This window comes from Oncorhynchus tshawytscha, unplaced genomic scaffold, assembly GCF_018296145.1.
Source record: "Oncorhynchus tshawytscha isolate Ot180627B unplaced genomic scaffold, Otsh_v2.0 Un_contig_2462_pilon_pilon, whole genome shotgun sequence".
NCBI lineage: Eukaryota > Metazoa > Chordata > Actinopteri > Salmoniformes > Salmonidae > Oncorhynchus > Oncorhynchus tshawytscha.
In genome coordinates, this window is record NW_024609503.1 from 160230 (window position 1) to 182905 (window position 22676).

At 45.5% G+C, this 22676-nt stretch overlaps 2 protein-coding genes and 1 pseudogene across 2 annotated transcripts; 2 read left to right on the forward strand and 1 right to left on the reverse strand.

Annotated features, from left to right (window-relative positions):
* The first annotated feature begins 2177 nt into the window (after positions 1-2177).
* Positions 2178-8151, forward strand: jmjd8 (jumonji domain containing 8). Its single transcript, XM_042315575.1, is given in 10 exon segments — positions 2178-2383; positions 2550-2645; positions 2800-2848; positions 2952-3048; positions 3177-3245; positions 3425-3514; positions 3517-3543; positions 4238-4305; positions 7209-7340; positions 7945-8151. Coding segments are annotated over 10 exon segments (798 nt in total). The 5' UTR covers positions 2178-2294; the 3' UTR covers positions 8026-8151.
* A 3291-nt stretch (positions 8152-11442) lies between these two features.
* Positions 11443-20515, reverse strand: LOC121838814 (annotated as a pseudogene).
* A 201-nt stretch (positions 20516-20716) lies between these two features.
* LOC121844979 (probable tRNA pseudouridine synthase 1) lies at positions 20717-22193 on the forward strand. The gene has a single exon (XM_042315574.1). The coding sequence runs from the start codon at positions 20765-20767 to the stop codon at positions 21665-21667; it is 903 nt and encodes a 300-aa protein (XP_042171508.1). The 5' UTR covers positions 20717-20764; the 3' UTR covers positions 21668-22193.
* The last annotated feature ends 483 nt before the right edge of the window (positions 22194-22676 follow it).

Genomic DNA, 22676 nt, shown 5'->3' on the forward strand with positions numbered 1-22676 from the left:
TATTTTAAAAGTGCCATCAGCAATCCTCCCGTCATTTAAGTAGGCTCTGAATGGAACTGACTGTACAGGTGAAAGCCCCTTTGTTCACTTTTAAAGATGGAAATCTGCAGTAGGGGAAATAGTGCCACTGTCCACCCCACAGATGTTGTTATTGTTTTAGTTTTATTGACAAAGCAGAGCTGGGGAGCGTTGCGCATCGTGGTATTGTTTTAGTTTTATTGACAAAGCAGAGCTGGGGAGTGTTGTGCATCGTGGTATTGTTTTGGGGACATTACATATGTTGCTATTCTACCACTGGTGCAATGATGCCCAAGGGGAAATAACAGGGTTCGTTGTTTGCAGTAACTTCTTTGTTGTTGTAATATCCCAAAAGGGCGTGGCAGTTTCATCAATAAGGATTCCAGCTTTAAGGAATAAGAACGGGTCTGAAATGTGTCAACCCAATCATAGTCTTGCACTACCAAGTCTCGTTTTCACTGGCTTTTGGAACAAATGTAAACAGTATTTCTTGAGGGGAGGACAGCTCATAATAATGGCTGGAGTGGCGTATAATGGCTGGAATGGAGCGAATGGAATGGTATCTAGCTCATGTTTGATACCATTCCATTCACTCCATTTCAGCCATTATTATGAGCCGTCCTCCCTTCAGTAGCCTCCACTGGTATATACAGTATACTGTACATAGAATCGGAGTTGTCAACTGTGATTGAGAGGTATTGGAGTGGGCAGGCCTTCCTCGGGAGGAAGAGCAGCTCTCTCCTTGTCTAGTCAAGACTGAGCTTGAAGTGGTAGGTAGGCCAGAAACCCAGCCGAGATACGTGTCACCACATGGGTGTCAGAGGGGAGGAAGGGGGAAAAAAAAGAGTTGAGTGTCATCCACATAACAACGTTAAGACACCATGTGAGCGTATGCAACAGAGTTAAAAAGGTGCCGTAAGCCAACTCCACAGCTAGCTCGAAATGTCGCCAACTCCACAGCTAGCTCGAAATGTCGCCAACTCCACAGCTAGCTCGAAATGTCGCCAACTCCACAGCTAGCTCGAAATGTCACCAACTCCACAGCTAGCTCGAAATGTCGCCAACTCCACAGCTAGCTCGAAATGTCGCCAACTCCACAGCTAGCTCGAAATGTCACCAATGGACATATCAAATTAGATATTTGTTCTATAGTTCAATCGGTTCGTACGTTGTCAAGGTGGACGGTCACGTGTGTTTAGGAGCAGAGGATCACTATTTCTATCCCAGTATGTTACAGGGACAGTGGAGGAAGCTATACTGTAGACAGCACACTGACAGCACACTTGCAGGTGCCTTGGTGGAAGAGTTGGGTAACACCTCACAGCAAGAACTGGCTAATCTGGTGCACTCCATGAGGAGGAGATCGCACTGCAGTACTTAGTGCAGCTGGTGGCCACATCAGATACTGACTGTTACTTTTGACCCCCCCTTGTTCAAGGACACATTATTCCGTTTGTTAGTCACATGTCTGTGGAACTTGTTCAGTTTATGTCTCAGATGTTGAATCTTGTTATGTTCATACAAATATTTACACATGTTCAGTTTGCTGGAAATATATGCAGTTGACAGTGAGAGGACATTTCTTTTTTTGCTGAGTTTACATGTATTCATCAAAAGGTGAACTGTGGTATACAAACAGAAATATACTATACCAAGCAAACGTTATACCTGGCTATTTTTGTATATAATTCTGCCAAAATAAATATTGTCAAAGTCTGAAGGACAATTAGAAAGAGTTGTGGAGAAAATGTATGCCCTTTCATCAGTTGAAATTTGAAACAAAAATACAAATTAAATGTACCGTATGCAATGTATTAAATTTGTGCAATTCAAAATGGTCATTGCTGGAAGGGATGCAGCTAATGTCAAAGTAACGTCAAAATGTGCATGTTACAGTGGCGTCAGGGAAGAATGTTAGCAAACCCTAGCCCATTTCCTAACCTCAACCTAATTCTCTTTACCTGGTTATTTAATTACCTAATCTGCTGTAAATTCTCCTAACATGCTACGAAAGATCACTTCGGACATTAGCTGCATCCCGTCTAGCCAAAAACAATACAAATTGTACTTCTTGTAGATCCCTCCATAGACAGCTCGTTGGTCAAATGTGATTGGTCCATATGAACACTACACTACAGGAAGAAGGAAATCAATAGCCAATGGGCATTGGCACAACCGGCAGGAGCAATCTAAAGCCTTTCTATTAGAAATACGTAACGTCATAAAGGTATACGGACATGAGGCGTACTTGCGAAGCACTGTAAAGCTATTTCCATATGGAATATAAACTCGGAATACAAGTGTTTCTCCTATTGTTTTGGAGATCGGCTTTAGATGCACTGGTGTCGGAGAATGACGGAGGCTGGTGAGTGGTTATTTTAGGATAAATTACGTCTTTGACCATCTATAAATGACGGCTAATTCTATTCTTATTTTTTCCACAGATTTGAACTTTTAATCTATCTAACTCTTACATGCATTCAATAATACTAGTATTCGTATCCCAAAAAGCATTTCCCCCTCGCATGCAGGTCGTCAAATTCAGAATACAGTTTGACTGACGAGGGTCCTTGCAACATTGACATCTGGGACAAAGCTTCGTTATCACATCGCCAGTTTATCCAACAGTACGTACTGTAGTCTATTTCATGTCTTCAGCCTGGGTGTGTTTGTAGTCTGTAAATCATTACACTGTGTGTGTTCTGCACCCATACCTTGGAAACACATCTTTTCTATCTAGTTTTGCACCAGTGTGTGTAACACACCTCGTTTTATTCCCAGATATGCCTACTCCAAACCAGTCATCCTGAAAGGTTTCTCTGACAATACGGTACGTGTGAATCAAAAAAGCAATTACAAAAATCAACTTGTCTCATAGGCCTTACTATCAGTATAGCAATGGGCTCTGGTGAATGTAATTGTTTTGTTTTCAGAAATTCCAGTTCTTGTGCTCCAAGTCGAGCCTGCTGCAGCAGTATGGAGAGAGGATGGTGAGGCTCAGTACTGCCAACACCTACTCTTACAGGAAAGGTACACACACACACACACACACACACACACACACACACACACACACACACACACAATGTAGTCATCCTAGAAGGTATTCAGTGTTCTCTATTTGTAGTACCTTACTTTGCCTCTTCATTATCATTCAGTGGATGTCCGGTTTGAGGAGTTTGTGGACTTGCTGCTGAGGCCTCAGTCTATGGACACACTGGGCAGTGGTGAGTTTGCTGTCTGGAACACCTAATGGTTGTTGTACAGTACATGAGCTTAACAGACAAACCATGATCCATAATACAACATGTTATGTGATCACGCTGAAAAGTCAAAGCATTAACAGAAGCAATGTAAAGTTCCCACAGCCACACATCCTGTATCTCACCCGGTCTCTCTTTGACAGACACTCTGTATTTCTTTGGGGACAACAACTTCACGGAGTGGCACTCTCTGTTTGAGAACTACAAGGCACCACGCTACATGCTGCCTCACACCACGGGGCCTACAGCTTCGGGATCGCAGGTTAGTGAATCTGTATGGCTGTTAGTACAGCTTCCCACAGTTGTGTTAAGTTGGCTGGATGTCCTTTGAGTGGTGGACCATTCTTGATACACACCGGAGACCGTTGAGCGTGAAAAACCCAGCAGTGTTACAGCTCTTGACACAAACCGGTGCACCTGGCACTTACTACCATACCCCATTCAAAAGGCACTTAAATATCCTCTGAATGGCACACATACACAATCCACGTCTCGAGGCTTAAAAATCATTCTTTAACCTGTCACCTTCCCTTCATCTACACAGATTTGAAGTGGATTTACCAAGTGACATCAATAAGGGATCATAGCTTTCACCTGGTCAGTTCGTCATGGAAAGAGCAGGTGTTCCTCATGTTTGTACACAGTGTATAATATTATTATTATTAATATATTGTGGATTACACTATACCAGGGTCAAGGGTTGGATATCATGTCGTACAGCTGCATATGGCGTTACCATCAGTAGCAGGGCGACTTGTACCGGACACAGAGTACAAAGCAAGAGGCTAAACTGATGCATTAACTGCAGCAATCAGGTTGGCAGAGAGCTGAACAAACCTCCATGCACACTGATGTCCTCTTCTACATACAGCCAGTTACTGTGGTGACTGTAAAGAACAGGCTGTCATCCTCTGTTGAAGCTTACCTCCTGTGCCTTTATCTACCCACCCAACCAGGCCCGGGAACCGGTGTACCCTTCCATTGGCATGGACCTGGCTACTCTGAGGTCATCTATGGCAGGAAGGTAAACAACACATTAACTGCCGCCTATCAAAGCATGGTCCACCTTATGCTTCATCTTTTCTCCTAAGAAGATCTTAAAATCAAGTCAGATTTATTTAAAGTGCATTTCACATGAGTCACAACACACTTTACATCAATAAAACAACAATAGGGCCTTGAATAATGGGGAAACGACAAACAAAATGAACATGTTTCAAATACAGCTGTCCCAGCGTCCCTAATGACACCAGGCTACAGCTGTCCCAGCCTCCCTAATGACACCAGGCTACAGCTGTCCCAGCCTCCCTAATGACACCAGGCTACAGCTGTCCCAGCCTCCCTAATGACACCAGGCTACAGCTGTCCCAGCCTCCCTAATGACACCAGGCTACAGCTGTCCCAGCCTCCCAGCCCCTAATGACACCAGGCTACAGCTGTCCCAGCCTCCCTAATGACACCAGGTTACAGCTGTCCCAGCCTCCCTAATGACACCAGGCTACAGCTGTCCCAGCCTCCCTAATGACACCAGGCTACAGCTGTCCCAGCCTCCCTAATGACACCAGGTTACAGCTGTCCCAGCCTCCCTAATGACACCAGGCTACAGCTGTCCCAGCCTCCCTAATGACACCAGGCTACAGCTGTCCCAGCCTCCCTAATGACACCAGGCTACAGCTGTCCCAGCCTCCCTAATGACACCAGGCTACAGCTGTCCCAGCCTCCCTAATGACACCTGGCTACAGCTGTCCCAGCCTCCCTAATGACACCAGGCTACAGCTGTCCCAGCCTCCCTAATGACACCAGGCTACAGCTGTCCCAGCCTCCCTAATGACACCTGGCCACAGCTGTCCCAGCCTCCCTAATGACACCAGGTTACAGCTGTCCCAGCGTCCCTAATGACACCAGGCTACAGCTGTCCCAGCGTCCCTAATGACCTGGCAGCTGTCCCTAATGACACCAGGTTACAGCTCCCAGCCTCCCTAATGATACCAGGTTACAGCTGTCCCAGCCTCCCTAATGACACCAGGTTACAGCTGTCCCAGCCTCCCTAATGACACCAGGCTACAGCTGTCCCAGCCTCCCTAATGACACCAGGCTACAGCTGTCCCAGCCTCCCTAATGACACCAGGTTACAGCTGTCCCAGCCTCCCTAATGACACCAGGCTACAGCTGTCCCAGCCTCCCTAATGACACCTGGCTACAGCTGTCCCAGCCTCCCTAATGACACCAGGCTACAGCTGTCCCAGCCTCCCTAATGACACCAGGCTACAGCTGTTCCAGCCTCCCTAATGACACCTGGCTACAGCTGTCCCAGCCTCCCTAATGACACCAGGTTACAGCTGTCCCAGCGTCCCTAATAACACCTGGTTAATGTTAACATTGGTCCAGCTCCAGTAGGTAGGCTGGTGTAAGCCTGAATTCAGGGTAAGCCTCAACATCTACACTACCTTGTAATTAATGCTGTTAGCCTTAGCACGCTACACTACCTTGTCATTGATGAGGTTAGCCTTAGCACGCTACATTACCTTGTCACCGACTCTCTTCTCTGTATACATCAATGATGTCGCTCTTGCTGCTGGTGAGTCTCTGATCCACCTCTACGCAGATGACACCATTCTGTATACTTCTGGCCCTTCTTTGGACACTGTGTTAACAACCCTCCAGGCAAGCTTCAATGCCATACAACTCTCCTTCCGTGGCCTCCAACTGCTCTTAAATACAAGTAAAACTAAATGCATGCTCTTCAACCGATCGCTACCTGCCCGCCTGTCCAACATCACTACTCTGGACGGCTCTGACTTCGAATACGTGGACAACTACAAATACCTAGGTGTCTGGTTAGACTGTAAACTCTCCTTCCAGACCCATATCAAACATCTCCAATCCAAAGTTAAATCTAGAATTGGCTTCCTATTTCGCAACAAAGCATCCTTCACTCATGCTGCCAAATATACCCTTGTAAAACTGACCATCCTACCAATCCTCGACTTTGGTGATGTCATTTACAAAATAGCCTCCAATACCCTACTCAACAAATTGGATGCAGTCTATCACAGTGCAATCCGTTTTGTCACCAAAGCCCCATATACTACCCACCATTGCGACCTGTACGCTCTCGTTGGCTGGCCCTCGCTTCATACTCGTCGCCAAACCCACTGGCTCCATGTCATCTACAAGACCCTGCTAGGTAAAGTCCCCCTTATCTCAGCTCGCTGGTCACCATAGCATCTCCCACCTGTAGCACACGCTCCAGCAGGTATATCTCTCTAGTCACCCCCAAAACCAATTCTTTCTTTGGCCACCTCTCCTTCCAGTTCTTTGCTGCCAATGACTGGAACGAACTACAAAAATCTCTGAAACTGGAAACACTTATCTCCCTCACTAGCTTTAAGCACCAACTGTCAGAGCAGCTCACAGATTACTGCACCTGTACATAGCCCACCTATAATTTAGCCCAAACAACTACCTCTTTCCCTACTGTATTTAATTTATTTATTTTGCTCCTTTGCACCCCATTATTTTTATTTCTACTTTGCACATTCTTCCATTGCAAATCTACCATTCCAGTGTTTTACTTGCTATATTGTATTTACTTTGCCACCATGGCCTTTTTTTGCCCTTACCTCCCTTATCTTACCTCATTTGCTCACATCGTATATAGACTTGTTTCTACTGTATTATTGACTGTATGCTTGTTTTACTCCATGTGTAACTCTGTGTCGTTGTATGTGTCGAACTGCTTTGCTTTATCCTGGCCAGGTCACAATTGTAAATGAGAACTTGTTCTCAACTTGCCTACCTGGTTAAATAAGTATAAATAAAAATCGATGCTGTTAGCCTTAGCACGCTACACTACCTTGTTGTAATTGATGCACGTCTGTTAAACACAACAGTATGAGATACATTTTCATTCTCCAACCACCACAGCGCTGGTTCCTGTACCCCCCGGACAAGGCGCCCCATTTCCACCCCAACTACACCACCCTGTCCTGGGTCAAAGACACATACCCTTACCTGCTTGAGGAGAAGCCCATAGAGTGCACCATCCGGCCAGGAGAGGTCAGAAAACTACCATTAAGGCTGTGTTAACAAGCAAGCCCAATTCAGATCTCTCCTTCCGTCTACTAATTAATCTTTTGACCAATCAGATCAGCTCTTTTTACAATAATTGGTCAAAAGATCAGAATTGGTCTGCCTGTGCCAACGCAGCCATAATAGATTAGACTGTGGTTGAATATCGGAATACTTTTAACTGTCATCCTTCCCTCCATCTACACAGGTCACTAACATCAGCTAAAATAATGTTGTATGCATTTTCCAACATAGAATGAGGATAACAATCAGAGGGGTCATCATTTGGAGGAATTTCCACCATGAAATGTTAAACACATTTATCAACCATGGGTCACTAACATGAGCTAAATTTACTTTTGAGGCCATATTTCTTTTTGAAATTTCAACTATGGAATATTTTAAACACTTTTAATATTTTTTAATCAACCATGGGGTCACTACGTTTGAGGCAAACATGACTTTTGAGCAATTGTTTTCACTGAATTGGAATGATGGGCTGCATTCAGATTATTTCTTGCCTTACCAAGGCAAAGCAGGAAGATATTAATGACTTGTCACTCCAATGTCACTGACTTTGTGTTGCTGATAGGTGCTGTATTTCCCTGACCGCTGGTGGCACGCCACGCTCAATCTGGACACCAGTGTCTTCATATCCACGTTCCTGGGCTGACCCTGCAACAGACTACGGGTCATTGCCCCGTGACCAAAGCCCTGTTAGAATACTTTCAACATTCATCATTCCTTTTTCCCCTCTGAGGAAATCATAGATTTCTTGCACAGTTCAACACCCCCCTCCCCCCCTCCCCCTCAGATAGCACAGTTCACACACACACACACACACACACACACACAGTGGTTCCTGATTAGTGAGGGGGAGCAGGAAGGATGCACTTTTCAAAAAGTATCATGTCAACTGAAAACTGCCCCAAAAAGTCATCAAAAGCTATATTTCCGTTGTCGTCATAACTACTATGTAGATCAGTGTTCCATCTGTTCAGAGACAAAGAAACAAAGCGGTCAAAGACTATTGGAAGGTCTACTGACCAATAGGAGATGAGTGTGGCTTGTTCTGACTGTATTCCCTGGAAGTCACACACTGTTTTCCTGCCTTTCCCTGGGACTTTCCCCATTGGTTCCATGGTACCGGGCCAACTAGGGCAAATGCAGCTAATATATTTGACATTTATTTTTAAAGAAAATAAAGTACTTGAAAATAAGATGGACATTTGTATCTTGATTATCAATGTAAACACTGCAGCCTCTAAGTTGTAGCCTTTATTGGAACACTTGTAGACAACAGCACAACAGTGAAATAAAGAACATTCACAGTCCCAATGAGGCTCCAGAGAAACTGGACTGTACCCAAGTTCCCACCCCACTCTTAGGAGGAATCGGGGTCTAGGGGGAGAGGAGTATGTCCACACCCCCATCCCACATAAACACACCCCTACATGTACACAATATTGATACTCATGACTGACTAACACAACATAACTGTGCATCCTCATATCCAGCAGAGGGTAGGAATATACAGGTTCATTTCACATTCAATCCTTTTCAGTTGGTAAGTCAAACAGGGTCATATGATTTCTGAAATGAGAAGAGGAAACTGTTTGCAGCAGGGTTGAGGGGTCAAATTGAAAATGACTTTTTTTTTTTTAAAAATCAGGATATTTTAACTTATGAATTTGCATTCTAAAATCGACAATTGAAAAATGTAATCGACCCCAACCATGCTTTGCAGCCATTGGACTAAGGCTCTAAGCTTGGAATCATTAAAACAAAAGAGCAGTAAGTTATACTGAGGAGAAGACAGCCCTTCTCAAAGCCAATCAGATGACTGACTTCCATATTCTACTTCAAACTCCACTTGAGGCACAGACAGGACACCACCTGCAAACATTCAGCGACATGTAAACCAGAGAAAACACATTACAATTAAACACAGCCGTCAAAAACACACCTGTGACTCACACAATTTTAAACCAATCTTTTTAAAGAAAATTTGGAATTGGGTTTAATTAATTGACTGGAATTGAAATAGAAAGACCCCAACCCTGACCCCTACTGCTACGCACTTCCCCATTCATTAGCGCTCAGCTCTGTATGAGCCAAATGAGAGGCAACAAAATGGTGGAAACTCAGCTCGCCAAAATTAGAGACGTCCTTGGTCAAAAAACAACCCTTTGTGCAAAGCCTTTAATGCTCTTCCCAGACCCTTCCATCATATTGATTACACATAGTGCTTCCCTGCATACTGCAAAACACTGAAGATGAGGGCTTGGGTTCTTTCTATATTATACAACTCATGCTTATACAGTCTTTTCAGCCCTCCAAGAGGATATAGAGAAGTGCTGCATTGTGGTGGTAAGAGATCAGGTTGGGTTTAAAATTGGCCCATCACTCAAGAGGACTACATTGGACCATCTACAAGCCACTCAAGAGGACTACAATGGAGAGTGGCGAAAACATGGCGGTGCCTCAGACAGTCCTCTTCCCCGTAGAAAAGGAGATTTAAAATAGAAGACAAGTTGTGGAGCATCACCACAAGTAGAGTACATTTAGCCCTGATTGGTCAATCGCTGCACTTGTAGACTCGAGGTCTAGGATGTGGTTGGGTTTAGGAGTCTGCAATATGATTGGTTGTTCTGAGAGTAACGTTCAAGCGATTGGCCCAAGGTGTTGGGTACTATATTCTGATTGGGTCCTGTTGTTGGATGATGTGCTCTGATTCGGTGCAATGTTTGCTAGCGTGTCCTGATTGTTGGGTCTGACTAGCAGGAGCAGCTGAGAGACACAAAATAAATGGGGGAACAAGGATGGAAACAGAAAGAGATGTATAGATCAACAGGAGATTTAATGGCAGTCCTAGTATCAGTCTGTGGTGTAGTCTCAGTCCTAGTGAAGGTATGTCAGTCTGTAGTGTAGTCTCAGTCCTAGTATCAGTCTGTGGTGTAGTCTCAGTCCTAGTATCAGTCTGTGGTGTAGTCTCAGTCCTAGTGAATGTATGTCAGGATGTGGTGTAGTCTCAGTCCTAGTGAATGTATGTAGGTCTGTGGTGTAGTCTCAGTCCTAGTGAAGGCATGTCAGTCTGTGGTGTAGTCTCAGTCCTAGTGAAGGTATGTAAGTCTGTGGTGTAGTCTCAGTCCTAGTGAAGGTATGTGAGTCTGTGGTATAGTCTCAGTCCTAGTGAAGGTATGTAAGTCTGTGGTGTAGTCTCAGTCCTAGTGAAGGTATGTAAGTCTGTGGTGTAGTCCCAGTCCTAGTGAAGGTATGTAGGTCTGTGGTATAGTCTCAGTCCTAGTGAAGGTATGTAAGTCTGTGGTGTAGTCTCAGTCCTAGTGAAGGTATGTAAGTCTGTGGTGTAGTCTCAGTCCTAGTGAAGGTATGTAGGTCTGTGGTATAGTCTCAGTCCTAGTGAAGGTATGTAAGTCTGTGGTGTAGTCTCAGTCCTAGTGAAGGTATGTAAGTCTGTGGTGTAGTCCCAGTCCTAGTGAAGGTATGTAGGTCTGTGGTATAGTCTCAGTCCTAGTGAAGGTATGTAAGTCGGTGGTGTTGCCTCAGCTTTAAAGTGCAGATCATACTTGTTTGGTTTGTTGTCGTCTTTTTATGTCTGGTTCATCTTTTGGAATGATTCCAACTCCCCCCTCCCTAGTCTCTCCCTCCCTCCCTCCCTCCTCTCTCTCTCTCTCCCTAGGTCTCCCTCCCTCCCCTCTCCCTCCCTCCCTCCCTCCCTCCCCCCTCTCTCCCTCCCTCCCTCCCTCCCTCCCTCCCTCCCTCCCTCCCCTCTCCCCCCCTCTCCCTCCCTCCCTCCCTCCCTCCTCTCCCTCCCTCCCTCCCCTCTCCCTCCCTCCCCCTCCCTCTCCCCTCCCTCCCTCCCTCTCCCCCTCCCTCCCCCTCCCTCCCTCCCTCCCTCCCTCCCTCCCTCCCTCCCTCCCTCCCTCCCTCTCCCTCCCTCTCCCCCCTCTCTCCCTCCCTCCCTCCCTCTCTCCCTCCCTCCCTCCCTCCCCCCCTCCCCTCCCTCCCTCCCTCCCTCCCTCCCTCCCTCCCTCCCTCCCTCCTTCAGTAGTCCTCCCCCCCCCCCCCTCCTCCCTCTCTCCTTCAGTAGTCCTCCACCCATCCATTCTCCATGATGAAAGCATCGATGACCTCTTTCATGGCCAGATTAGGGATCAGCTGGTCTTGAGTCAGAGGGCTGCGTGTCACCGGGTCAAAATGGCCCACTCGCTGCAAACATAAGAACAAAGACAGTTAGGATCCTATGGGAGACATAACACCTTAATAGCAGGGCTGAAAGTACATTTAATTTCTTCCTGGTACAGAACCTCCTGACCAACAGAATGTATGAGCCTGATCAGAGAATTACACTCCTCCCATCTTCTACACTGCTGCTACTCTGTTATTATCTATGCATCATCACTTAAATAACTCTACCGACATGTACATATTACCTCAATTACCTCGACACGGTGCCCCCACACATTGACTCTGTACCGGTACCCCCTGTATATAGCCCCACTATTCCATGTGTAACTCTGTGTTGTTGTCTGTTCACACTGCTATGCTTTATCTTGGCCAGGTCGCAGTTGTAAATGAGAACTTGTTCTCAACTAGCTTACCTAGTTAAATAAAGGTGTTCTCAACTAGCCTACCTGGTTAAATAAAGGTGTTCTCAACTAGCCTACCTGGTTAAATAAAGGTGAAATAAAAAATAAATTGTTATTTACTGCTGCTCTTCAATTATTTGTTATTCTTATCTCTTACTTTTTTGTGTGGTATTTTCTTAGAACTGCATTGTTTGTTAAGGCCTTGTAAGTAAGCATTTCACTGTAAGGTCTACATCTGTTGTTTTGGTGGCAAATGTGATTTGATTTGAATCCCTATTAATTCAATAGCATCTCTTGGCCTAGTTGTAAAGATTTGTCATTTAATGTGTATGACCTTTTATTGTGGCATAAACACAAACAGTTATGATGTTTTCATCTGATTGTCAAGCCATCACTTGAAAAGGACTGCTTTACTAATAGGTTACCAGCCTGCGTTCATCCACTCACAGTATATTTCAGTTCCAGCCTCCAAACAGTGGTGAATGGAAAAAAGCATCTGTGACATAAAGCCTCAGAAAGTCTGATGACATTCTCTCTTTGTCATTAGGACAGAATGTATGTGTCCACTGCTGACCGCGCGTGTCTCGGTGTCGGCCACTCATCTCTACTTTGGCAAAACGTCTGTGTTTTCGCCACCAACCACGTCACATTTTGGGAGCCATTTTCATGTCTCAGACATGCTGTAATGATAGTGGTGTAATAGCATACCGTTCTTGACTTGTTTTAACTTGTTTTAATTATTGTTGAGATAGGGTCATGTTTTACCGGAACAACGTAGCCCCCACTATATACTTTGCAGGGACACCGTACCGGACCATACCGCCTTACATTCACCCCTGCTTAATACTTAATTATACTACCACAAAAATGATGTGTAACTATTCTTTTACATGGGTTGTGGGAGGCAACATCCAGGTTGTTCCAGTTTTAACATGTCTGTACGTAACAGAATGTCAGTTTGGCATAGAGGAACTACTTCACTGCCTACATCAATACCAGATCACTACTTTATCCGCTTGAATACAATACTAAATAGTAGCTAGCAAGATGGCAATCACTGAGGTTATTTTTAATGAGTGCATTTCGCAAGTGTCTAGTTTGCATCAACTACCTCCACTAAAACCATTGCAAAGGTTTTGCCTTCAAATTTTGGTTTCAAATTATGACGTTCTGGCATGTCTGCCTCGTGATTTGCTGGGAGAGTTGTCTGTCTGAAGAGGACCCACCCCAGAATTTTTTTCTCCACCTTATCAAGTATGCCGTAAGAGCCCATCTTTCAAACCTGACCCAGTCACTGCTGTTGCCTAGGGTCAGGTTTGATGATGTCAGGTTTGATGAGGTTTAGGGTCAGGTTTGATGAGGTCAGGTTTGATGAGGTCAGGGTCAGGTTTGATGAGGTCAGGTTTGATGAGGTCAGGTTTGATGAGGTCAGGGTCAGGTTTGATGAGGTCAGGTTTGATGAGGTCAGTGCCAGGTTTGATGAGGTCAGGTTTGATGAGGTCAGGGTCAGGTTTGATGAGGTCAGGTTTGATGAGGTCAGGGTCAGGTTTGATGAGGTCAGGTTTGATGAGGTCAGGGTCAGGTTTGATGAGGTCAGGTTTGATGAGGTCAGGTTTGATGAGGTCAGGGTCAGGTTTGATGAGGTCAGGTTTGATGAGGTCAGGGTCAGGTTTGATGAGACTAATCCTTACCTGTAGGTGCTCCTCGATGTCTTTGCGGTCGTAAGTGATCCCACTGGGTGTAATGCAGGGCTCCCTCATCAACTCAAAGCTGATCTTTCCACACAGGTAGTCTGGGATCTCCCTCTTCTGTTAAACAAACAGAGATTATCACTAAATAGCCATGTTAGTACAGATGTATACTGTAGTTACATATTTTAGTGTCTTGTACATTCGAACCTGGTATTTGTTATTAAAGAAGGGTTTGGGTTCAGATTGTTTAAGGGTTTAGGAATAGAGAGTTGTTTCTAGTATGGTCAGAGTGATAGCCATGAAACACAAACCATTGATTATGTATGGGCTAGTGATGAGTTCCAAACCCCTAACCCCTACTCCACAGCAGACTAGCCGCTCCTCTAGATCTGAGAGGATTGGACAGGTGGAAGCAATTTGGAATCATTTTCAACCTAGCCAATCAGAAGACAAGATGAAACTTGTATTTATATCTCCCTATTACTCGCCTCCTTCTCAAAAAACATTGGATGGGAAGGTTAGAGGGGAGGGACCTCTGACCTTCTCATCCAATGGGTGTTCAGAGGCAAGGAAAGCAGAGAGGAAGAATCAAGGAAATGCAACAGAGATTCTCCCCCTGATCCTGTATCCAGCAGGAGGCAGTAGAGCACTCACCTTCCTCTTCTCATCCAGCTGAGAGAAGAGCTCCTCCATGTCTGACAGGTGCTTGTCCTGTAGAGAAATGTGACACCTAAATTAACATCACTTTATTCATCAATTATACACAAAGTCCAACCAAAATCTTACTTCCACTTTATCCCAACTCCTCCGAAAAACACACATACATGCAATAAGCTAGAGTAAGGCCAAACCCAATTTAAACAGGTTTAAAACATGTTCTGTTGCAGAGGCATCACGCCCATAGGGGACACAGGGGCACGTGCCCACTCAGATTTGTCCTGTAAAAAATAAAAAATATATTTTTGTATATATACACACTACTAGCCACCTACCTTATAACTCGCTACCTATCATTTAAGTTAGAGTAGCTTGTCTAACTATCAGGCTGGCTTGTCTGCTGGTAAGGTTGGTAGACTAGAAAAGCAAGCAATTACTAAATGTACTGAATAACACTCACCTTCCTCTCAACCTTTTACTCAGATTTTAGCAGGGATGCAGAGAAGCATATTTATATATTTTATTTTACCACTAGTCAGGAGGATACAGGCAGCTCAAGAGTTATTCTTATCTTTGCAAAAAAAATAAAAATTGAAATAGAATTAAGCACAACTGCTAAATTCTCCTAAACCCCCCTCCAGACCACCCCCTGCCATCCTCACATACTTTGTGCCCACTAAGAGTTTTTGGGAGTGTAACACCCCTGTTCTGTTGCATATCCTTATGAGGGAAAAAAACAGATCTTGATTAGTAAGGTTGTGTTAACATGTCTTTGGTTTAGCCAATGAAAACCCCTAGTTGTTTAACCCTTTCTCGTAACCTAGGCTACGAGAGCATTCTAAACAGAATGTGGGTAAGTCCTTATTTTCCCATTGTTATTTGTTTATACCCTGCGTCTTTGGCGTTAGCTGGATGTTAGTACACTTGGTTTAGGACTCACGTGTTTGGAGGGGAACTTAGTGAGGTCGTGTCGGCTTCTGCATTCCTCCGACTTGGCGTCTTGTTCCTCTCTGCTGTCATCCAGTTCCCTGAGGATAGGACCAAAGTCATCAGCCAACCAACCACTTCAGCCAACCAAGGCTTAACTTACTGCAATATAAATGGATAGGATGGATTGTAGGCCTATAAATGGATGGGACTAACTGGTTTTACACACCAACCACAGTTGGTGAATTTTTTTACATTTTTTATTTAAAAAATATATTTAAAAAAAACTTTCCCAGAGTGACGCCAAGCAACATCAGGATAGTGGGTTTGATTCCCGGGACCACCGGGCATGAAAAGTATATGCCTGCATAACTGCTTTGGTTGAAAGCGTCTGCCAAATGGCATATATTATTATTATATTAATGCCCCTACTGTAAGAGACGTTCTACCAACAAGGCTGGGAGAATGCAGTGGTTTCCCACTGACTAATGGGAATTGATTGCACAACACGTTTATGGTTGTTTCATTTCAACCTGAGTGTTGTGGAAAAACTAAATCAAAATGGCTATTCTCTGATTCACAAAGTGAATTCATGCTCTGTAAATCCCCTCCCAAACCCTACAGTGTTCCCATCATGTGGCTGGAACAGATTCAGATGAGTCTCTATTGTCCTACAAGAGGAGAACCTTAGCTCACACATTATATATACACACAACACTGGAGGCTGCTGAGGGGAGGACGGGTCATAATAACAGCTGGAACGGTGTGATTGGAATGGCATCAAACAGGCTGGATACCATTCCATTAGACTCCATTCCAGCCACTAGACTCCACTCCAGCCACTACTATGAGCCGTCCACTGATACACAACATATATAGAACACACAGCCGGAAACAAACTATAGGTGAGCACAGAAAGAATCTCTCACCTCTCCTTCTCTGCCAGGATGAGTTTGGTGAGATAGGCGTGCAGCTCGTTCTCCTGGTTAATGCGCTTCTCCTCGATGCTGTTCCAGCGCTTCTTCTTGGCTATCCGGAGGGCACTGGGAATGTCGTCACCAAAGTTCAACCGTTGCTCTTTCGCCAGGTTATATGCTGAGGGCCAAATGAAGGACAACTATTATTATTAATGGTGAAAATTAAACTTTGCATTATAAATGAGCTGACTTAATCCAATGTCCTGTCATTACTTTTTTATTAGGACTTAGGCAAGTAACTTATAAATATATTTTGATGTGTGTATCTAGACTCCCGAATGGGAGTGTGTCCGGGATGGGTGCATCTTGATATTCTTCCTCTCCTTACCTCAATAGTCTAGTAGCTTCCTCTCCTCACCTCAATAGTCTAGTAGCTTCCTCTCCTCTCCTCAATAGTCTTGTAGCTTCCTCTCCTCACCTCAATAGTCTAGTAGCTTCCTCTCCTCATCTTAATAGTCTAGTAGCTTCCTCATCTCAAGTCTAGTAGCTTCCTCTCCTCATCTCAATAGTCTAGTAGCTTCCTCTCCTCAATTGTCTAGTAGCTTCCTCATCTCAAGTCTAGTAGTTTCCTCTCCTCGTCGCAATAGTCTAGTAGTGGCATCCCGGGTGGCGCAGTGGTTAAGGGCGCTGTACAGCAGCGCCAGCTGTGCCACCAGAGACTCTGGGTTCGCGCCTAGGCTCTGTCGTAACCGGCCGCGACCAGGAGGTCCGTGGGGCGATGCACAATTGGCCTAGCGTCGTCCGGGTTAGGCCGGTAGGGAAATCCTTGTCTCAACGCGCACCAGCGACTCCTGTGGCGGGCCGGGCGCAGTGCGCGCTAACCAAGGTTGCCAGGTGCACAGTGTTTCCTCTGACACATTGGTGCGGCTGGCTTCCGGGTTGGATGGCGCTGTGTTAAGAAGCAGTGCGGCTTGGTTGGGTTGTGTATCAGAGAACGCATGACTTTTAACCTTTGTCTCTCCCGAGCCTATCGGAGAACGCATGACTTTTAACCTTTGTCTCTCCCGAGTACGTGAGTTGTAGCGATGAGACAAGATAGTAGCTACTAAACAAATGGATACCATGAAATTGGGGGAAAAAGGGGTAAAATTCAAAAAAAAAAATATATAGTCTAGTAGCTTCCTCTCCTCATCTCAATAGTCTAGTAGCTTCCTCTCCTCATCTCAATAGTCTAGTAGCTTCCTCTCCTCATCTCAATAGTCTAGTAGCTACCTCTTAATTTCCTCTCCTTAATCTACACCGATCTGAAATCCAAAGACTGGTTCACACTACCTGGTAGATGTATATTGGGAATTTCTTTTGACACTTGTCCAGTTCTTTAAAATGAGTACAGATGAAGGAGAGAAGACATGAGGCCTATGGGACAGGGGGACTACAGGATAGGAGGCCTATTTCGACTAGTGAGATGCACCCTCTGTGTCTGGACCCTTGATTGCCACCTTGATCCCCAGCCCACCTCTCTGCAGGTTGCCGATGGCTTCGTCGTAGTTCTCCATCTCCAGGTGACACTGACCCAGGAAGAAGAGGGCCTTGACTGACTGGGGTCCAGCTCCAGCGCCTGCTTGCAGTCGGCCAGGGCCTTGTCGTGTTGCTGCAGCTTCACGTGGCACAGTGCCCGGTTGGTGTAGTACACAGACACTGAGGGGTTTCGCTTCTGGGGACAAACACATTATTCACTATTGCTATCCCCCTTCCTCACACCCTTATCCCATTCCTAAGTATGCCACGCTTGCACACGCACTCTTCGCTACAACCGATAGCTGACTTTCTATGTCTCGGAGTGAGGTTACTCATCATGCAAAGTTACAATTTGGGACACTACCTCAGTTCCACCCACACACACTCCACACTCTCTCCCCTTCTCCCGAGGCCTTGTCCTTACGATGGCTTTGCTGTAGCAGGCGGCCGACTCCTGGTACTTGCGGCTGAGGAAGAGGCGGTTGCCCTGCTCCTTCCACTCCTGCGCTGAGACACTCTTCTCAGGGCTGCCCGCCATCTTGTCCGCCGGCCCCGCTGTGGCGGCGGCCTCTCCGCTCTGCTTCCCTATCCTGCTACCCGTGTCTCAGGCCGGGCTGCGGCTGGCTGGGGGGAGAATGCAGAAGTTCCAAGACATCAATAGTATGGGTGAGGGAAGCAGATGGAGGAGTTTCATTTGAGGGGTGTTGCTGGTCTACTACTATAAATAGTGATCAAATCAAATCAAAGTTTATTTGCCACATGTGCCGAATACAACAGGTGTAGGTAGACCTTACAGCGAAATGCTTACTTATAGGCTCTAACCAATAGTGCGGAAAAAAAGGTGTGTGTGTGTAGGTAAATAAGGAAATATAGACACCAGTTAGTCAGGCTTATTGAGGTAGTATGTACATGTAGGTATGGTTAAAGTGACTATGCATATATGATGAACAGAGAGTAGCAGTAGCGTAAAAAGAGGGGTTGGCGGGTGGTGGGACACAATGCAGATAGCCCGGTTAGCCAATGAGCGAGAGCACTGGTTGGTCGGGCCAATTGAGGTAGTATGTACATGAACGTACTGTATAGTTAAAGTGACTATGCACATATGATCAACAGAGAGTAGCAGCAGCGTAAAAGAGGAGTTGGGAGGGGACACGATGCAAATAGTCCGGGTAACCATTTGATTACCTGTTTAGGAGTTTTATGGCTTGGGGGTGAAAACTGTTGAGAAGCCTTTTTGTCCTAGACTTGGCACTCCGGTACCGCTTGCCATGCGGTAGTAGAGAGAGCAGTCTATGACTGGGGTGGCTTGGGTCTTTGACAATTTTTAGGGCCTTCCTCTGACACCGCCTGGTGTAGAGGTCCTGGATGGCAGGCAGCTTTGCCCCAGTGATGCACTGGGCCGTATGCACTACCCTCTGTAGTGCCTTGCGGTCGTAGGCCGAGCAATTGCCATACCAGGCAGTGATGCAACCGGTCAGGATGCTCTTGATGTTGCAGCTGTAGAACCTTTTGAGGATCTCAGGACCCATGCCAAATCTTTTCAGTTTCCTGAGGGTGAATAGGCTTTGTCGTACCCTCTTCACGACTGTCTTGGTGTGTTTGGACCATTCTAGTTTGTTGTTGATGTGGACACCAAGGAACTTGAAGCTCTCAACCTGCTCCACTACAGCCCTGTCGATGAGAATGGGGACGTGCTCAGTGCTCCTTTTCCTGTAGTCCACAATCATCTCCTTAGTCTTGGTTACGTTGAGGGATAGGTTGTTATTTTGGCACCACCCGGCCAGGTCTCTGACCTCCTCCCTATAGGCTGTCTCGTCGTTGTCGGTGATCAGGCCTACCACTGTTGTCATCAGCAAACTTAAGGATGGTGTTGGAGTCGTGCCTGGCCATGCAGTCGTGGGTGATCAGGGAGTACAGGAGGGGACTGAGCACGCACCCCTGGGAAGCTCCAGCGTGGCAGATGTGTTGCTACCTACCCTCACCGCCTGGGTCGGCCTGTCTGGAAGTCCATGATCCAGTTGCAGGGGAGGTGTTTAGTCTCAGATTCCTTAGCTTAATGATGAGCTTTGAGGGGACTATGGTGTTGAACACTGAGCTGTAGTCAATGAACAGCATTCTCACATAGTTGTTCCTTTTGTCCAGGTGGGAAAGGACAGTGTGGAGTGCAATAGAGATTGCATCATCTGTGGATCTGTTTGGGCGGTATGCAAATTGGAGTGGGTCTAGGGTTTCTGGGATAATGGTGATAATGGTGTTGATGTGAGCCATTGCCAGCCTTTCAAAGCACTTGATGGCTATGGACTTGAGTGCTACGGGTCTGTAGTCATTTAGGGGTGTAGTCATTCAGGGGTGTTGCCAGTCTACTAGTACAAAAAGTGATTGAGGGGTGTTGCCGGTCTACTCTACTGTAAACAGTGATTGAGGGGTGTTGCCGGTCTACTCTAATGTAAACAGTGATTGAGGGGTGTTGCCGGTCTACTCTACTGTAAACAGTGATTGAGGGGTGTTGCCGGTCTACTACTACAAACAGTGACTGTAGCTAATTTGTAGTTAACTAGCACAATGTTTGGATAAAACAGGGCCTAGCTTGCTACATCGTTTGATTTGACAGTTGCACTGAAGTAAAGATACAGGAAAAATAGTCCTCTGGCTAACTGGCAAGCTTCCAAATAGCTGCAAGCATAACGCTAGCTAGTCTGTTACCGTTTCGATGCCCTCCCCTCAGGTGTCAAGCGGCCTCTCCGACTTCGCTCTCGTCCTGGTTATGGCCTCCTCCCACACAGCTCGTCTGTCTACCTCTTCCAACGCAGACAATTGAATATTTTTGGAATATTACGTTAGCTAGCTAGCGAACTGCCTAACTATAACGAAAAGCACAGGTATCCAAACATGTGTATAATCAATGTATATTATTTGACCGAGTAGTCTGTATTATTATTTTAGGTGGGAGGACACGCTAGTGCGTAACCAGCTAACTAGCTAATGTTTTGATACATTTCTGGTAGTCATCGATGATGACGCATTTGTAAACGGAAGTGTTTTCAGTTAAACTTACGTCATCAAGTCGCGCCCCATTGTTTTGGAAAGCAAGCATGGCTGGTTCAGTAACTGGCGTAGCTGTGCCTAAACATTCTTTATCAAAACTACAATCTTTAAATGGACTTTTTGCCATTTATAAAAAGGAAGGACCTACGTCTGCTGATGTTTTAAACTCATTAAAAGAGACACTCCTCAAAGAGGCCGGTGTGAAAGATCCTAATCCCAGAAAAAGGAAGAAGCAAGCTCTGAAAATGGGGCATGGCGGGACTCTGGACAGCGCAGCCTCTGGTGTGCTCGTTGTTGGGATTGGAAATGGAACAAAGATGCTTAGTACTATGCTTGCTGGTTCAAAGAAATACATGGCTGTTGGAGAGTTGGGAAAAGCAACAGACACCCTTGACGCCACAGGCAAGGTGGTTCATGAGAAGCTCTATGATCACATTACCAGGGAAGCCTTTGAGGAGAAGTTGAAGCAGTTCACTGGGGACATCATGCAGGTTCCTCCACTGTACTCTGCACTGAAGAAGGATGGCAAGCGTCTTTCTGTCCTGCTGAAGCAAGGCCACGAGGTGGAAGCCAAACCTGCACGGCCGGTCACAGTGTATAACCTGTCGCTGCAGGACTTCACTCCCCCCCTCTTCACTCTTGATGTTGAATGCGGTGGTGGATTTTATATCAGAAGCTTGGTGGACGACCTGGGAAAAGCGCTCTCGTCGTGTGCCCACGTGAGGAAGCTGATCCGGACCAAACAGGGTCAGTTTACCCTTGACGACCACACGCTGCAGGAGGAACACTGGACACTACAACACATCGTTCAGTCCATGCAGCCCTGTCCCGGGTCAGAGGTCACCAAGGAGGATGGCACAAAGCCAAGCCCAAACCTGGGGGTTAAACGGGCCCTGAATGCCCAGGTGAAGGGGGATAAGAATGGCAAAGATGAAAAGGGGGAGTTATAACCCCCCTCAAAGTCACAATGTCCCCTCTATATGAGAGTTTAAGGTGGCGTTTTGGTTCCCTGCCCCTTCCCGGAGGTGTGCACTTGTTCACTCCCTCTCATGCATGTAAAAGCATTGGTTTGGTGCAAGCATGGCTGGTGGGAATTTCCAACATATTCCTCATGCCGGTCGATTCTTTGGCGGAAGCCAGTTGAACCAGTCCCTGCACTGTTACATGCATCATCTTTGTTGATGTGTGTATTACTAGAATATGATATTGGCATTGGCCGAAGACAATTGAATGTTTTTTGTTTTGTTTATAGATTAAATAATTTAGCATTTTTAAATATTGGTTTTATTTTCATGAATTGTCTTATTTTGTCATGCATTTTGAGGTTTTGTTTTGAATACTGTTCCAATCAAAGATCTCTACACCATCTAGTGTTGGCACAAGATAAGACATGGAAGCAACTTGAAATGTAACTCCCATTCCTTTGTAATTGACAGCAGTGCATGCCAGAATTAATAAACAACAAAAGTCTCCACATATTTTTGTAAATTTTTTTGCAGATGTTTTGTTGTAAACACAGATGGTGTTTCTCGTATTTAGGTCATTATAACCTAGTCATGTTTGGGTTTTCTTAGTATGTTCATTGGGCCCCCAAGAAGCCTTGCACATATGAAGTTGCTAGAGAGCACATTCAAATCCCCAATAAGACATTGGTTAAGTTCAATCCACTGTACATTTATTTGAGGAGACTACACTGAACAAAAATAAAAACAGTGCTGGTCCCATGTTTCATGAGCTGAAATAAAAGATAGACATTTTCCATAAGCACAAAAAGCTTATTTCAGTCCAATTTTGTGCACACATTTGTTTACATCCCTGTTAGTCAGCATTTCTCCTTTGCCACGATAATCCATCCACCTGAAAGGTGTGGCATATCAAGAAGCTGATTAAACAGCATAATTACACAGGTGCACCTTGTGCTGGGGACACTAAAAGGCCACTAAAATGTGCAGTTTTGTC

Bases quoted from the DNA above. Each gene is read 5' to 3' on its own strand.
- LOC121844979 (XM_042315574.1), top strand. From the start codon at position 20,765: ATGGCTGGTTCAGTAACTGGCGTAGCTGTGCCTAAACATTCTTTATCA.